The sequence below is a fragment of the Heptranchias perlo genome, chromosome 29 (genome assembly GCF_035084215.1).
Source record: "Heptranchias perlo isolate sHepPer1 chromosome 29, sHepPer1.hap1, whole genome shotgun sequence".
NCBI classification, from domain to species: domain Eukaryota; kingdom Metazoa; phylum Chordata; class Chondrichthyes; order Hexanchiformes; family Hexanchidae; genus Heptranchias; species Heptranchias perlo.
The window spans coordinates 8,426,505-8,445,441 of NC_090353.1; the positions used below are offsets into that span (position 1 = coordinate 8,426,505).

The window sequence follows — 18,937 nt, forward strand, 5'->3', positions numbered from 1 at the left end:
CCTTCATTTATCATTAAAGGAAAACTGCACTTAGGAGCAAGTTGAGAAAATGCTGAAAGCACCAGCTGAATTTAGTGATGATGTCTGCAGTCTCCATGCACCATACACTCAGACTGCCATTGCCTTGATCCCCACTCTGATGATATGAGAATTTTTTTAATTAATATTTCAAACCCCCCCCCCCCCCCCCGGAAAAAAATGCACTCGCCTCTTTGGGTGATAGAACAGAGGGAGTATCATTTAATGGCTGCATATAATGACATCACTATCCCCGGCCAGTATGGAGATGATTGGGTAATTCCCCTGTCAATCACGCCTGGAGCCCGCACTGCTGTGAGTAACTGGGATTGGTTTTACATACATAATTTGTATTATGTAATTAGCTATCCTCCACTCACTGCATTTTGCTGGAGAATTAATCCTGCTGTAGTTCATTAGTAGATAGTCTCTGTTTGCTGTAGGTTACGAGTAACTAGACTCTGCTGTAGTTTGAGTAACTAGACTCTGTTTGCTGTAGTTTGAGTAAATTAAAACCACAAATCCCACCCCGCCTCCAACTCATTGGATGACACAACGGTGTCACTGTTCACTCCGATCATTTATACTTAGTGTGGGAAAACCAGTTAGGTGAACTGGCCATCAAAATATCTTAAAGGGGCATAATTTCTCTGATTTTCCCTCCCCCCACACCCCGGCTATGTGAGGGATATCGTTATTCAAAGGGATCGTATTCATTGAAAATGTATAACTACAGTGTGTCCTTCCTTGAGCTATAGCTATCTCTGTTGCTGAGGCTGAACCTAACTGACTCCCTGCTTCACCTTCCATGCATTAGTCAGTTAGCATCACTTGATTATCATAATCTCATTGTTGGCTGGGTCACCTACCCTCACTATCTGTGAATACTGATTACAGAAGGGTAGGCAGCAGCTGGCTCTGCATGTTCACTGGATCCATTGCTGTAATTGCTTTGTGGTGTGCCACAATCAGCTGGAACTAAAGTAATTTATTTCTTACATACCCATGCATAAGAATTTTTTTTGTGATTTTAAACAAACTGATCAGTGGCAGGTGTTGTGTACTTCATCTTGCTTTTACACAGCCAGCTAAATATTCTAAGTGTCCACTTTTTATTTCTCTGTTCTATTGATAGTGGAAAAACTCTGTTGGAAGCCCTGAGTTAGGCCATCCTACTGGAGAACTCCTTTTGGATTCTCACTTTTCATTTGGCAGCTGTTGTAAGCTGAACATTGAGCATTTTTCAGTCACAACCGACCTTAGTTAAAGGGAGAAAGAAAGAAAGAAAGACAGACTTGCATTTATATAGCACCTTTCATACCTCAAGTCCCAAAGTGCTTTACAGCCAGTTAAGTATGTTTGAAGTGTAGTCACTGTTTTGATGTAGAAAATGCGGCAACCAATTTGCGCACAGCAAGCTCCCGCAAACAGCAATGTGATAATGACTGGATAATCTGTTTTTTTAGTGATGTTGGTTGAGGGATAAATATTGGCCAGGACACTGGGAAGAGCTCTCCTGCTCTTCCTCAAAATAATGTCATGGGATCTTTTACATCCACCTGAGAGGGCGGACAGGGCCGCGGTTTAATGTCTCATCCGAAAGACGGCACCACCGACAATGTAGCACTCCCTCAGTACTGCATTAAGTGTCAGCCTAGATTTTGTGCTCAAATCTTTGGAGTTCTCATCCCTTCTTAAAACATAGCAACACCATGGTACATTGCCCATTTAATAGCCTTTTACAGTATTTGACTAATATGTACGTTTAGTCTCTGTTACTGTCTATTTAACCGAGCAGGGATTTTCAGTTTAAGCTATAAAACGTTTCTGATATGAACTCTGGTTCAGGGTTATTAAGGGTTAATTTTCAACGGTGCAGGATCCTTCCTGTGACTTTGACACAGATCAGCAGACCAGTGCCATTGAAGCAAAGATGGGATTGTTAATGAACTCACCCTGGAATTAATAAGCTAGTAGTTGAAACTGTCACCCATAACAAGGTGACTCATTATCTCGTTTCAATTGTAATAAGCATTCACACATGAGATGGTGAGAGCAACTGTGTTCTTATATGCACAGCACAGAGTTGTCTGGTCAGTATCCACTCTTGGGAAGCCAGTGAGTGGTTTAATTATCATCCCTGCAGGCCAACCCCGCCACTGGCAAGGTGAACTCCTGAACGTAAGGAATCTGAGGTCCTCTTACAGGAGTTACCAGCACCACTGAACTTGAGAGAATATTTAAGGCTGGCCACTCACACCACCTCCCCACACCAAAATTTGAATCCACATCTATTTCTAGCCAGCCTCCTTGCCTTCACTGTTTACAAACTACAATTCATTCATAATGCTGCACCTACATTTTCAACTGCACAAAATCCTTCATTTCCAGCACCCCAATCCATGCCAAGCATCATTGATCTCCGGCCACAGTGAATTGACTTCAGGGTCCTTGTCCTTACTTACAAATCCTTCTGATATCGCCTCACCCTAGTTTGATCTCTTCCAGCTGTACATCCGCACACATGCCCCCCGCTCCTCTGCACTGGTTTACTCCTTGTTTTCCACGCTACTATTAATGGCTACGCCTTCAATGACTACGGTTTTGCTCACCTTAGTTTCCACCCCCCCTCCCCTCCCCCCCCCCCCCCCCCAAAGCCCTCCACTTTTCCAACTCCCCGTGTTCATAAACCTCCTGAAAATTCTTCCCTTTGAGCTTTTGTCCCCTTAGGAACAGGAGTAGACCATTCAGCTCCTCGAGCCTGCTCCGCCATTGATAAGATCATGGCTGATCTGTGATCTAACTCCATATACCTGCCTTTGGCCCATATCCCTTAATACCTTTGGTTGCCAAAAAGCTATCAATCTCAGATTTAAATTTAGCAATTGAGCTAGGAGAGACCAAGGGAAGACTGAGTGCCCACTGGCCTCCTGGGTCATAGGATGAGGGAGGGACATTGAGTTTTCCCAGGAAATGTCTTGTGCATTTTTTAGCAGCTTGGTAAGAGTGGCACTGCCAGGAAGATGCAGTAGTTTACTGCGTTACGCTTTAAGTGCTGGGATCTGGATTTGAATCTAGCCCAAACTGATGGAATGAAAGTCTGCTTCCTCTGCAGACTGTTAGGGTCCAGTGCCAACCTGGGGACCCGAAGTAGTGACATGGTGGGGAGTGGGGGCTAAGCAAGCTTGAAGCTGCAACAGGGGCTGGGCAGTCTCATAAGTAATGATGCAGGACATCCATGGTCACTAAACTGGGAGCTGCATTCTAAGCTGCTGTGGGAAATGGGACTACGCCATTTTGTGGGGCAGAGTGAAAGGAGTTACTGTACAATTAACCCATATAATGGAATACTTCTATTTCAATCAGCCTGCCTCAGCCCGTATACTGCTGAAACCCTCATCCATGCTTTTGTTACCTCCAGACTCAAGTATTCCAATGCTCTTCCTCTTCCACCCTCTGTAAACTTCAGCTCATCCATGTTCAAATCCCTCCATGGCCTCCCTCCTCCCTCCCTACAACCCTCTGAGAACTCTGCGTTCCTCCAATTCTGGCCACTTGTGCAACCCTGATTTCTTTTGTCTCTCCTTTGGCCTTCTGTTGTCTAGGCCCTAAGCTCTGGAATTCCCTCCCTAAACCTCTCTGCCTCCCCACTTCTCTTTCCTCCTTTTAAGATGCTCTCTAAAACCTATCTCTTTGACCAAGCTTTTGGTCATCTGTCCCAATATCTCCTTATGTGTCAGATTTTGCCTGATAACACTCCTGTGAAGCGCCTTGGGATGTTTTGCTATGTTAAAGGTGCTATATAAAAGCAATTTGTTGTTGTAAAAACCCTCCTGACCCAGAAGTGTTGCCATTGTCGCAGGGTGCCTGAAATAAAAAAGTAATCCATTATACAGCGTGAGCATCTTTCACTACAAGCACAAACAAAATAAAATGAGAGAATAGGCATCGGCAGAGGTGTGGAAGTCCTTTTGTCTGCCCTTTGGACTGAGGTTGGTGGATGGCTAGTCCAGTCTGAGGAGAAAATAAATACATTTCAGTACCTCCGAAAAAATCCGCCGAACACCTGACTGGAGAGATTTGTCCTTTAAAAGTGATGTGCTCCCATTTCAGGAAAAGGAAAATCTGTTCTGTAATGTCAATGCCTTTGTGTATGAATTCACTCAGGTTCAAGACAAGTACTCTTGTTAATATCTTGTGGTTCTCATTTCCAACTTTTAGAGATGACATTTGAATCCTGTATAATAATGGGCAAAGACATTTTTTTTACTGATAGGCTTTGCATATCTGTTCTGATAATACTGAGAGGATGTTTTTGTTGAATATCAGCCTAATCAGCCAATGGTTATTGGAGCCTTTGTGAATAACTAGACTGCATTGGATTTTAAATGTAATTCTTCGCAGCAGCTGGGGTTTCTTGTTGTCTGACTTGAATGAATTTATCACAGAGCGTTGCCAAAAATGCCTGCAAAATGCTTTAATCCTTGGGATGAGGCAAATAAAATCAGTTGAACTAATGTTCTGACTTGGACCTTGAGCTTTATACATTAGTGTGTTGTTCGTGGAATTGTAGTGAGGCAAATAACTGCATCTGACTGGTTCTCACTTGGATTCTCTGGACCCGTGGGAGTCCTGTTCAAAGTTGCCGTATGATCAGCTAACTATGTGGCTTATGTGATCAAGATATCTTTTAATGGGTGAAAAAATGTTTTGACCAGTAGTGCACTCCTATCTGTCTGGCTTTTAAAAAAAAATAAGGAGCTTTTTTCCCCTTGTAGGGGCAATGAGTTTAATCAGTCCCTTTCCATCGGAGAGCGACCATTTCAGATTCCCTTTTGCACTTGCGACTACTGCAGTGAGAGGCTCCATTCAATCATTTGGAGGTTGGCATACGAACATTGACGGACAGGAAAAGACCCACTAGCCCATCCAGCCTTCCCCACACAACTGCACTGCCTTGTGAATCACAATATATACACTCCCCACCACCCGAAATCTCCTGGGAGAGGCAAAAAAAAACAGATTAAAAACCAAGGCCAATTAGGGGGAAAACCTGGAAACTCCCTCCACAGAACAAGGTAAAGAAAGTAGAAAGAACTTGCTTTTCACAACCTCAGGATGCCCCAAAGCATGTTACAGCTAATTGAGTACTTCTGAAGTGTAGAGACTGATGTAGAGAGTGATATAAGTGAGTCCTACTTTGGTAAGGCCAGTGGGAACAATGTCAACAGGTAAACAAGATCGGAATTAAAACATTAGCATATTAATAATAGAAAATGATGGAAACACTCAGCAGGTCAGGCAGCATCTGTGGAGAGAGAAACAATGTTTGAGGTTGATGATTTGTAATCGTAACTGGAAGATGTTAGAGATGGATACCTTTTAAGCAAAGACAGAGCCAGAGAAATGGTGGTGGTGGGGGCGGGGGGCGAGGAGAGGCAGGAATAGAACAAAAGGTCTATGATAAGGAGTGATTAAATGACAAAAGGGACTGGTGTAAGGCAAAAGGAGGTGGATCATGGATACAAAAGATGGGTCCAGAGGAGGTGTAAATAGTTACAGAATGTCCAAGAGAAAATGGGAGCAGTGGTTAAGATTTAGCTAGATCTTAATTTACAAAAATTACACTTGAGATTTATACTCGATTACAGCAGGCTCCAAAATGCTGAGGGCAAAAGTCTTCATTTCCTAGGCGAGTTCCCCCTGAACTCCCCAGAAAATAAATCTTGTGACTTTAGCATTCACATCCTCTGCGATAAGTTTGAATTTCACCACTGCTGCAAGCTCTGCTTTTGCATAATGTAATAAGAGTGATCGAAATCATAAATTACATACGAAGCCCAGGTCTCTGCAGTTTCAGCCTAACTCCGCATCATTGCCTGCCAGAATCTCTGATCAAGGACGGTTTTGGAGTTGTCAGTGTTTTGTGTCTGTGTCAGCTTTTTGAAGCCGTTGATCATCTTTTGACAGTTTTTTAGGTTGGCGCTCATCTATGAATGAGAGTACATCTAGGTTTATACACACATAGTATCTAGTCTCATACCCCTCACCAGTCAGTGCAAGGAAGTATTTCAGTCACTTACATAGAATTACAGCACAGACACAGGCCAATTGGCCCAACTGGTCTTTGCCGGTGTTTATGCTCCACACGAGTCTCCTCCCATCCTACTTCATCTCACCCTATCAGCATATTCTTCTATTTCTTTCACCTTCATGTACTGTCAAGCTTCCCCTTAAATGCATCTATGCTATTCACCTCAACTACTTGTGGTAGCAAGTTCCACATTCTAACCACTTTGAGTAAAGAAGCTTCTCCTGAATTCCCTATTGGATTTATTAGTGACTATCTTATATTTGTGACTGCTGGTTTTGAACTTCCCCACAAGTGGAAACATCTTCTCTACATTGACCCTTCATAATTTTAAAGACCTCTATTAGTCTCCTCTTTTCTAGAGAAAGGAGCCCCAACCTGTTTAGTCTTTCCTGATAAGTATAACCTCTCAGTTCTGGTATCATCCTTCTAAATCCTTTTTGTACCTTCTCCAGTGCCTCTAAATCCTTTTTGTAATATGGAGTCCAGAACTCTGCACAGTGCTCCAAGTGTGGTCTAACTAGGGTTCTATATAAGTTTAATATAACTTCTCTGCTTTTGAATTCTATTCCTCTAGAAATGAACCCAGTGCATGTTTGTACTTTATATGGCCTTGTAAACCTGCGTTGCTACTTTTAATGATTTGTGAATCTGTATCCCTAGATCCCTTTACTCCTCTACCCCATTTAGACTCTTATTTTCCAAGGAGGAGGTGGCCCTGTTATTCCTCCTACCAAAATGCACCACCTTACACTTGCATCTTACTGAGTTTTCTGATTATGATAAGTGTAATGAATAGTTTTCAATATACTAAGCCAGCAAACAAAGAGCAGTTAAAGTTTTCAATCCCTGGGCTTGCAAACCTTAAATTAATGACATTGTTGGGGATCTCAATACTGCCTGAGAAAAGAAAGCAGCAAGAATGTGTGATGAAGTGTTTTTTTTGAGCATGTGCATCTGATGAATATATACGTTTGTTATCAAAACAAAAATTTGGAATTCCCTTCAAGTCACTCACTCCTTGGGATTGTGGACCTCAACCAAGTGTTGTTGAGTACCCCTGTTTCAGTTTAAAACTTGTTATCTGAGGAATCTATTGACCAACGGCCCAATTTACCAAGTTGCATCGTTTCACCATGGCAGGAATTTGTTACTGCTGATTGCCTCCACTATTTATTTGAAAATTTGTTCTTGTTATTTTAATGAATAAACTGCTGGTTTTATTGCTTTTTTATTAGTGTAAAGAGGGAAGCTGTGTCATCACCAGTAATGCTGACTCAGGGCATTACATGGTAATTACAAAAACCTGTTGAAAGCTTTATCTCCCATTGTGTCAAATTATAAATATTTTAAAATGTTTTGGGGGTGCAGTGGAATCCAGGACTCTACTTGCACTGTATTATTATACCCTTGAAACACCGATTTGTACAGAAAATGCGTTGGTGTAAGAATATCGACAGGCAGGAATAAGAAAAGGCAGTTCCGTTCATTTTAGTATCAAATTCTATCTCAAATTGGTGTGTTCAGGGGGGATGTAGTGGGAACTCTGGAATATAGAGTTTGAATGAGGAAAACTTAGACTGACGATCAGGATCTTCCTCACAACCAGAATAAATAATATGCCCCAGCTACTCCTGCAGCATTCTGTTTATACCACGAGTTAGAGTCATAGAGTTATACAGCACGGATAGAGGCCCTTCGGCCCATCGTGTCCGCGCCGGCCATCAAGCCCTGTCTACTCTAATCCCATATTCCAGCATTTGGTCCGTAGCCTTGTATGCTATGGCATTTCAAGTGCTCATCCAAATGCTTCTTGAATGTTGTGAGGGTTCCTGCCTCCACAACCCTTTCAGGCAGTGAGTTCCAGACTCCAACCACCCTCTGGGTGAAAAAGTTCTTTCTCAAATCCCCTCTAAACCTCCCACCTTTTACCTTGAATCTATGTCCCCTTGTTATAGAACCCTCAACGAAGGGAAAAAGCTCCTTAGTATCCATCCTATCTGTGCCCCTCATAATTTTGTACACCTCAATCATGTCCCCCCTCAGCCTCCTCTGCTCCAAAGAAAACAAACCCAATCTTCCCAGTCTCTCTTCATAGCTGAAGCGCTCCAGCCCTGGTAACATCCTGGTGAATCTCCTCTGCACCTTCTCCAAAGCGATCACATCCTTCCTGTAGTGTGGCGACCAGAACTGCACACAGTACTCCAGCTGTGGCCTAACCAGTGTTTTATACAGCTCCATCATAACCTCCTTGCTCTTATATTCTATGCCTCGGCTAATAAAGGCAAGTATCCCATATGCCTTCTTTACCACCTTATCTACCTGTTCCGCCGCCTTCAGGGATCTGTGAACTTGCACACCAAGATCCCTCTGACCCTCTGTCTTGCCTAGGGTCCTCCCATTCATTGTGTATTCCCTTGCCTTGTTAGTCCCTCCAAAGTGCATCACCTCTCACTTTTCCGGGTTAAATTCCATTTGCCACTGTTCCGCCCATCTGACCAACCCATCTATATCGTCCTGCAGACTGAGGCTATCCTCCTCACTATTTACCACCCTACCAATTTTTGTATCATCAGCGAACTTACTGATCATACCTTTTACATTCATATCCAAGTCATTAATGTAGACCACAAACAGCAAGGGACCCAGCACCGATCCCTGTGGTACCCCACTGGCCACAAGCTTCCAGTCACAAAAACAACCTTCGACCATCACCCTCTGCCTTCTGCCACTAAGCCAGTTTTGTATCCAAAGTGCCAAGGCACCCTGGATTCCATGGGCTTGTACCTTCTTGACCAGTCTCCTGTGGGGTCTTTATCGAAGGCCTTACTGAAATCCATGTATACCACATCCACTGCGTTACCCTCATCCACACGCCTAGTCACCCCCTCAAAAAATTCAATCAAATTAGTCAGACATGATCTTCCCTTGACAAAGCCATGTTGACTATCCCTGATTAATCCTTGCTTCTCCAAGTGGAGACTAATTTTGTCCTTCAGAATTTTTTCCAATAATTTTCCTACCACTGATGTTAGGCTCACTGGCCCGTAGTTCCCCGGTTTTTCCCTACTCCCCTTCTTAAATAATGGTACTACATTAGCGGTTCTCCAGTCCTCTGGCACATCCCCTGTGGCCAGAGAGGTTCTGAATATATGTGTCAGAGCCCCCGCGATCTCCTCCTTTGCCTCACACAGTAGCCTGGGATACATTTCGTCCGGGCCTGGGGATTTATCCATTTTTAGACCTGCTAAAACCGCCAATACCTCCTCCCGCTCGATGTTAATATGTTCGAGTATATCACAGTCCCCCTGCTGTATTTCTATGTCTACATTGTCCTTCTCCATAGTGAAAACAGATGCAAAAAATTCATTTAGAACCCCTCCTACATCTGCCGGCTCCACACACAGATTGCCATTTTTGTCCCTAATGGGCCCTATTTTTTCCCTCGTCATCCTCTTACCCTTAATATACTTATAAAACATCTTAGGATTTTCCTTTATTTTGCTCGCCAGTGTTATTTCATGGCCCCTCCTTGATCTCCTAATTTCTTTTTTAAGTATCCCCCTGCACTTTTTGTCCTCCTCTAGGGCTTCCTCCGTATTTAGCCTTTTGTATCTGCCAAAAGCCCTCCTTTTTTTCCTAATCCATTCTCGTATATCCCCTGACATCCAAGGTTCCCTGGAGTTCTTGGAACCACCCTTGACCTTTACGGGAACATGTTGCCATTGTATGGTCTCAATCTCCCTTCTGAAAGACTCCCATTGCTCCGATGCGGATTTTCCTACAAGCTGCTGATCCCAGTCCATTTTGGCCAGATCCTGCCTTATCCTATTAAAATCAGCCTTCCCCCAATTTAGAACCTTTATTTCCGGCCCCTCCCTGTCCTTTTCCATGACCACCTTAAATCTCACCGAATTATGGTCACTGTCACCAAAGTGCTCACCTACTAGCACTTCTTCCACTTGGCCAGCCACATTCCCTAGAATTAGGTCCAGTACCGCTCCCTCTCTTGTAGGACTTTCTACATGCTGGCTCAAAAAGCTCTCCTGGATGCACGTTAAGAATTTTGTACCCTCTAAGCCTTTTACACTCTGAGTATCCCAGTTAATATTGGGGAAGTTGAAATCCCCCACTATTATTACCCTATTATTTGCACAATTTTCTGAGATTTGCCTACATATCTGTTCCTCTATCTCCCCCTGACTGTTTGGGGGCCTATAGTACACTCCCATCAAAGTGCTTGCCCCCTTTTTGTTTTTAAGCTCCACCCATATAGCCTCATTAGAGGAACCTGCTAATATATCATCCCTCCTTATGGCAGTAATTGATTCTTTAATTAATATTGCGACCCCCCCTCCTCTTATACCTCCCCCTCTGTCTCGCCTGAAGATTCTGTACCCCGGAATATTGAGCTGCCAGTCTTGCCCCTCCCTTAACCATGTCTCTGTGACAGCAACAATATCATACTCCCATGTGTTTATCAACACCTTCAGTTCATCCACCTTATTCGCAAGACTCCTTGCATTAAAATAGATGCCATCCAGCCTTGCCCTCACATATTTGCCCGGTCTTCCAAGCTGACTTGTTTTTTTCTCTATATTTGGCTGCACATCACCCCCTATTGTAGCTCCACTCTGTATCCCATCCCCCTGCCAAGTTAGTTTAAACCCCCCCCAACAGTGCTCGCAAACCTCCCCGCAAGGATATTTGTCCCGCTCTGGTTCAGGTGCAACCCGTCCGACTTGTACAAGTCCCACCTTCCCCAGAAGCAGGCCCAGTGATCCAGGAACTGAAACCCTCCCTCCTGCACCAACTCTTTAGCCACGCATTCATCTGTTCTATCCTCCTATTTCTATACTCACTAGCCCGTGGCACTGGGAGTAATCCAGAGATTACAACCTTTGAGGTCCTGCTCTTTAATCTGCTACCTGGCTCCCTAAATTCTTGATGCAGGACCTCATCTCCCTTCCTACCTATGTCGTTGGTCCCAATGTGGACCACGACCTCTGCCTGCTCACCCTCCCCCTTGAGAATGCCCTGTAGCCGCTCAGTGACATCCATGACCCTGGCACCAGGGAGGCAACAAACCATCCTGGAGTCACGTTTACGGCCACAGAAACGCCTGTCTGTTCCCCTTACGATAGAATCCCCTACCACTATAGCTCTTCCACTCTTTTTCCTCCCAGCCTGTGCAGCAGAGCTACCCCTGGTGCCAGGAAGTTGGCTGCTGCTGCCTTCCCCTGATAAGTCATCCCCCTCAACAATATCCAAAGCGGTATATTTGTTTGAGAGGGGGACGGCCACAGGGGACCCCTGCACTGCCTGCCTGCTCCTCTTACTCTGCCTGGTGGTCACCCAATTACTTCCTGCCTGTACAACCTTTACCTGCGGTGTGACCATCTCACTAAACGTGCTATCCACGACGTTCTCAGCATCGCGAATGCTCCTTAATGAATCCATCCGCAGCTCCAGTGCCGCAATGCGGTTTGTCAGTAGCTGCAGCTGGATACATTTCCCGCACACATGGTCATCAGGGACACCAGAAGGGTCCCTGATTTCCCACAGAGCAGGAAGAGCATAACACGGGGCTGGGCTGTCCTGACATGACTTACCCTTTAACTAATTAATTCAAATTAAATGAATCCCACCAATTTCACTTCAATTAAAAAGGTATACTCAAGGGCCCTTGCTGAACAGCAGTCCCCCACTACACAACAGAGACCAGAGAATCCACAAACTCTAACCTTAGACAAATTCAGCAGGAAAATACTCACCAGCCAATCACTTACCTCTTCCTTGGTGACATCCCACTTGGATTACTTTTTGCTTCTTATTTATCTTAGGTCCAGGAGTTAAGTCCCTGTGATGTCGCACAGTAGTTGTCTCTTGGTGCAGGTCTGCTGCTGCTTTTATTCCACAATCTCAGTCTTCTACTCTCAGGTCCACTACCGCTCTGCAGGAAAAGTTTGGAAAAGCAAGGCAAAGCAGCACCTCCTTCCCCCAACTCCCACACTTACTGAACTCTCAGCACACTGTGTAATATCCGCACACCGTGCAGTCCGCACTGACAGGCCCCTGTATTTCTACAGTTGAGACTCAGATGAGTCAGGCCTGCCCCACCTTCAGGTACCAATTGAATCTAGCTAACCAATTAACTTGCTACAGCAGCTCTCTGCTGAAGCCTGACAGAAACTTAGAAATTTAAACTTTTAAATTGACCTTAAACAGTTAAAAGGATACATTTATGTTTTAGTAGGTTTGCTTTCAATTCATGTTGCTCTTGGTGAGTCTCTGTCTCTGTCTCTGTCTCCAGAGAGGCGTTTTGAGAATGCTGTTACATGGAGATTTGGTTTCTACCATATGGCAGGTCAGAGAATTTGAAAAAACCTTTTGAAGCCCCTTTGAGTAAATGGTACTAAAAATGGACATTTCATTCAGAATGAGTTTCACGTGCTAAAGTACAGTCCAGACGCATGTCAGTCCAGACGCATGTCAGTCCAGGCACTGCATTCAGTACTTGTACCCTGCACTTACACCGTCCTGGTTTCAATTCTAGGGATCTACATTCCAAACTATTCCGCCCTTCCAGTGTGGGGCAGGGTAGCCTGCAGTAAAACTGGGCACGTGGCTAAAAGCTAAAGAATTTACAGCAACGGTATGCATTGTGTAACTTCACTCTTACAGTTAACTTTTGTTTATTCATTCTTGGGATAGGGCGTCGCTGGCAAGGCCGGCATTTATTGCCCATCCCTAGTTGCTCTTGAGAAGGTGGTGATGAGCCGCCTTTTTGCAATGCGGTTAGGTAGGGAGTTCCGGGATTTTGACCCAGCGACGACGTAGGAACGGCAATATACGTCCAAGTCGGGATGGTGTGTGACTTGGAGGGGAACTTGGAGGTTATGGTTGTCCCGTGAACCTGCTGCCCTTGTCCTTCTAAGTGGTGGAGGTCGTGGGTTTGGGAACTCACAGGATGAATGACATACTGTGCAGTAAGCCCTAATCCCAATGAAACATTCAAAAGTGAATTAATTTCTTGGTCGAGCAAGAGGTTGTGGAGAGGAAGACGAAATGGTCAACGTGAATCTGTAGAGAGACTCCTAAACATAGGGGCCCATTAATTACCGTTCTCTTTTACATTGTGCTCGTAAGAATCATGAATCTGAAAATATATGCAGATGCTTTTTGAGACACCATTACATGCCTGGCTGAGGAGTACTTAAAATCTGTTGTGTAAGTTGTACCTAAACACATCTTCTGCAAGCCTTCAAATCTGGGACTGCAACTTATATGCACCAATTTGGTTGCTGTTTTTGGCCATCCGTCCAGTATTAAAATCACAGTTGTGACCTTTACCCCAGCCTCAACAATATACCAGACTTTGTGGTTCTCGGATGTGAACAGATCTCGTAACAGATTGCAATCTCATCCATCTGTTCAGCCATTGTCGTTCCTCTGTAGTTGTCTTCTGGAAGATAAAACTAGCATTTATTAAAGTATATCCTGACATTCAAGGATTGACGTGATAATCAGCCACTTCCCATTGAAGGAGTATTCACAAGGCTCTAGCTTATTATCCGGTGCCCACTTTGGGGGAGATGATTTGACTGAAGCAACACCGTTAGCAGCACTTACTGTGGGCATGACCTACACATGGTGCATCTTACAAAGTATACTTTGTGACCAAATGGGGAATTAAAACCTGAGTTGGACTTGGACTGTTTGACTGTATTGCGAAGTTATGTTTATATTTAAAAGTGTAGTCTGGAGTGTGCCTTTCAATGCAATAACTTTAATTTGAACATCTTCAGATTCACTTAATAATGGGGAGGAGTCTTTGATCGTACAAAATATGCTGGCTGATGCAAATCAGGCTGTGACTAGGTAACTTTTATCAAAGGCTGCACAAGTGATATTTTCATTACAGAAGCCAGAATGATTGCAAAAATCGGCTGGCATCATATGCAGTTCCAGCCCTTCGAAATGAAGAAACCAATTTTCATATGAGCAGTACCGTCTTCCATCATATTATGACTTGAGGCAAGATCATTGAAACTAATTCTGGAGCTTCACATCTCTTCAAACAAATACTGTTTGAAATTCAATTCAGCAACTCTTCACATGATTATATGTCATTGCCTGATGGATTTGGGCCTCATTTAAGAGGGTGATAGTTATGCAAAGGTTTCTGATTCTGTGGGTTTTAAAAGGGGACATTTTGATTGACTACGCATTCGTGACGTGTTGCAATAATGTTCAAGGTGACACAGCGTTGGTGCGGGAACTGCTGTACCGTGGAGGGAGAGGGGAGCGTGAGCTCTTCCATCTTGATTCCAATGTGGTGAGAAAGAAAGAACTTGCATTTATATGAAACATTAGAGAGGAGAAACAAGATGCACAGAGGACTGGGAGGGACAAATAGAACTAGAGTAAAGAATAGTTCAGAAATAGGAGAGATCAAACGGGAGCAAATGCGAGGCAGTCGCAGGAAGTGTTCAAAATCATGAAGGGTTTAGATAAAGTAAATAAAGAGAAACTGTTTCCATTGGCGCAAAGGTCGAGAACCAGAGGACACAAATTTAAGGTGATTGGCAAAAGAACCAAAGGTACATGAGGAAAAACTTTTTTACGCAGCGAGTAGTTATGATCTGGAATGCGCTGCCTGAAAGGGTGTTGGAAGCAGATTCAATTGTGGCTTTCAAAAAGGAATTGGATGACTTGAAGGGAACAAAAATTGCAGGGCTACGGGGAAAGAATGGGGGAATGAATGGGGGAATGGGACAAACTGGATTACTCTTACAAAGAGCCGACACGAGCTCAGTGGGTCGAATGACCTCCTTCTGTGCTGTAACCATTCTATGAGTCTAAGATGAATTTGGAGTGAATGTGCGTAAATGCACATAGCGTGGTAAATAAGGTTGGTGAGCTACAGGCTCAAGTCACCACATGGGACTACGATATAGTGGCAGTAACAGACCTGGCTCAAAGAAGGGGAGAATTGGGTACTTAATATTCTTGGCTACAGGGTATTCAAGAAAGATAGGGACGAAAATAAAGGATTTGGGGGGGAGGGTGGCAGCATTGATCAAAGTATTATAGATCTGGAAAGGGTTGATGTAGTTGAGGGGTCAAAGACAGAATCTATTTGATTAGAATTAAGGAACAATAGAGGAGGCATTACGCTACTGGGTATATACTATAGGCCACCAAATAGTGGGAAGGAGATAGAGGAGCAAATTTGCAGGCAAATTACAGAAAGATGCAAGAACTATAGAATAGTGATAATGGGGGACTTCAGTTATCCCAATGTAGACTGGGACAGTAACAGTGTAAAGAGCAAAGAAGGAGAGGAATTCCTGAAATGTGTCCAAGAGAACTTTGTTGAACAGTGTGTTTCCAGCCCAATGAGGAAGGAAGCAGTGCTGGATCTAGTTCTGGGGAATGAATTGGGGCAAATGGAGCATGTTTCAGTGGGGGAGCATTTGGGGAACAGTGATTATAATATCATTAGGTTTAGAATAGTTATGGAAAAGGTCAAGGAGCAATCAAATGTGAAAATGCATAACTGGAGGAGGGTTAATTTCAGTGTATTAAAAAGGGATCTTGCCCAGGTGGATTGGAATCAAAAATTGGCAGGCAAAACAGTAATTGAACAATGGGAGGCCTTCAGGGAGGAGATGATTCGGGTACAGAGTAGACACATTCCCATATGGGGGAAAGGCATCCAAAACTAGAGCTCCCTTGATGACTAAAGATATAGAGATTAAAATAAAACAGAAAAAGGATGCTTATGACAAATGTAAGGTTCATAATACAGAACCAAGCTGAATACAGAAAGTACAGAGAAGATCTAAAAATAGGAAATGAGAGTGCCAAAGAGAGAGTATGAGAATAGATTAGCAGCTAACATAAAAGGAAACCCAAATGTCTGTATAAACACATAAATATAAAACGGTAGTCAAAGAAAGCGTGGGACAGATTAGAGACAAGAAAGGAGATCATCTTGTGGAGGCAGAGGGCATGGCTGAGGCACTGAATGAACACTTCGCAGTGGTCTTCACTAAAGAGGGTGCTGCCATTGTAACAGTAAAAGAGGAGGTAGTAGCGATATTGGACAGGATAAAAATAGATCTACAGTCACATTGCACACGGGGGTAGATTTAGACTTTGTTCGATGGTGTAAAACGAGTGATATTGAGTCGGCAGCCCGTTCTCCATCTCTCGAAGACAGTGGAAATAAAAATCGGGAGAGATGTAAAATGGGCTGCTGATTCGCTACACCATCACAAAATGTCAAAATCCACCCCAGGAAATGAAGCCCCAGTGCATCGTCAGGTGAAGTGGGGTTAAAGGCCAGGGGATAATTGGACCAGGGCAGCAGATGTAATTTAGTCCCCATTTTAAAGTCATACATTCTGTCCTTTTATATTTTCATTATAAATTCCTATGTCCACATTTATAATAGAAACTGCCTATGTAAACTTGTCATACTGTAATTATAATATTCTCCAGTAGAGGTGATGCAGCACCACCATTGGTGGGAGAGTGTAATTACAGCGTGACAAGTTTACATAGGCAGTTTCAATCATAACTCTAAACACAGGTATTTATAATAGAAAAAGGTGATTGTAATCGTGGGCAGACATAAGATTTTTAATATATCAGTAAGCAATGTCCTGCAATCACTCTTCTCCCTGTTCAAGTAGAAGTTAAAGGTCCCATGACACTATACAAAGAAGAGCAGACAGCTCTCTCAAGTGTTCTGGCTGACATTACCCAAAGAGATTAACTGGTCATTAACCCCTTCGCTGTTTGTGGGATCCTGTGAATAAAATGGATGCCTCGTTTGCCTACATAAGCCACTGCAACTCATTGTAAGTGAAATGCTTTGAGCCATTTCTGAGAGAGATGATAAGCTGCTCCATAAGTGCAAGTCTTTCTTTGCAACAGAATACAATGTAAATATATTAAGTGTTGCAGCTGCTACTTCAATATTTTTATTGTATAAAAGAACTTAATGAACAATAATTGATGGATATAATTTATTTTTTTGACAGTTGCACCTTTATTTTAAGGTTTGAAATAATCAGCCCTAAACCCATCCTTTCCTTTTTCTCCCCCCTCCCTCCCACACCCACAGTGAGAGAAGGCCTTTCAAGGGTTGTGCTGCTACCATACGCAATGTTTATTCTGAGTAGCCTCGCATTTTCAGCTGACGTTATGCAGTTCACAGGGTACAGGTGGGTTTTCATATTTTTACTGGGTTTTCTTTCCACAGGGACAAGCTGTCCGAACTCCATGGCAACATGTTTGTGGAGGAATGCACCAAATGTGGCAAGTAAGTTCTCTACCTTTCTGTAGCCCCTCGTCCCTGGGTTTAATTTTTCTGATGCTGCAGTAGCAGCTAATGTAAGGAATCTTACAACACCAGGTTATAGTCCAACAGTTTTATTTGAAAATCACAAACTTTCGAAGGTTACCTCCTTCGTCAGGTGAGTGACGAAGGAGGTAAGCTCCGAAAGCTTGTGATTTTCAAATAAAACTGTTGGACTATAACCTGGTGTTGTAAGATTCCTTACATTTGTCCACCCCAGTCCATCACCGGCATCTCCACATCATGGCAGTAGCAGCTTGATAGATCTCAGCTGCAAGAACCTGTGTATCATTTTCCCCACCTTGCAATACGTTATCCATAAATTAAGTGAACTGTTTGTATTCTCAGTGTCTTATTTAAGATTCATTTTAATGAACTGCCTAAAAAATCTGACATGTTACGAGACGATCAAAATTTAAGCATGATCAGTTTGTAACTGGCATTGAGTGTCTAGTTGGAAAACCTGCATGTGTGTCTAATTTAATAGCATAATTTTGAAAGGGAAAAACTGGTGAAACATTGTGGGGTTTTAAGTTTTGAGGATGTTGTTAGAAATTTAGTTTAGCACTTCTTTAAATATAGAGCCTGTGCTGCCACGTATTCACCCCATTAATATATTGGCCCCGGTGACAGCTACTGACTTGTACCATACTATCTTGGAACTATTGTTGCCGGATCTGAGGCATACATTTGTTTAAAAAGATGACATCTGTGATGGTGGTGCACTTTCCCTCTTCGTCCTCCTCAAACTCTCTGCAGCCTTTGGCGTGGTCAACCACACCATCCTCCTCCAACGCCCCTCCTCCGTTGTCCAACTCAGTGAGATTGCCTTCGTTTGGTTTCACTCATACCTATCCAGTTATAGCCAAAGTATCTCCAGCAATGGCTACTCTTCACGCCCGTTACCGTTACCTCCGGAGGCCGCCAAGGATCTATCCTTGGCCCCCTCTTCCTCATCATCTGCTCCCTGGCAGACATGGGGCGAGCTTCCACACGCATGCTGACGACACCCAGCTCTACTTCTCCACCAGTTCTCTTGATCCGTCCACTGTCTCTGTTGTCAGACTGCTTGTCTTGGATGAGCCGCTGTTAAACATTGGGAAGACTGAAGTCATCGTCTTCGGCCCCCGGCACAAACCCTCTCCTTTGGCACTGATTCCATCCTCTTCCTGGCCATTGTCTGAGGCTAAATCAGACTGTTCGCAATCTCGACCTCCTATTTGACAGTTTCTCTCAATCACAAAGACCGCCTACTTCCACCACTGTAATATCACTGTCGCCACTCCTGCCTCAATCCATCTGCCACTGAAACCCTCATCCTTGTCTTTGTCACCTCCAGACTTGACTACTCCAATGCTCTCATGACTGACCTCTCATTTTTCACCCTCCGTAAACTTCATTTGATCCAAACCTCTGCTGCCTATATTATATCCAACGCCAAGACCTGCACATCCATC

The 18,937-nt window shown here is 43.6% G+C and overlaps 1 protein-coding gene across 1 annotated transcript in view; it reads left to right on the forward strand.

Moving 5' to 3' along the window:
- Window positions 1–18,937, forward strand: part of sirt6 (sirtuin 6) — a 49,290-nt gene that overhangs the window by 14,879 nt on the left and 15,474 nt on the right. Inside the window, exon 4 of the mRNA XM_067968058.1 lies at window positions 17,385–17,444. Within this exon, the coding sequence (XP_067824159.1) occupies window positions 17,385–17,444 (60 nt within the window). The remainder of the gene's footprint in view (window positions 1–17,384; window positions 17,445–18,937) is intronic.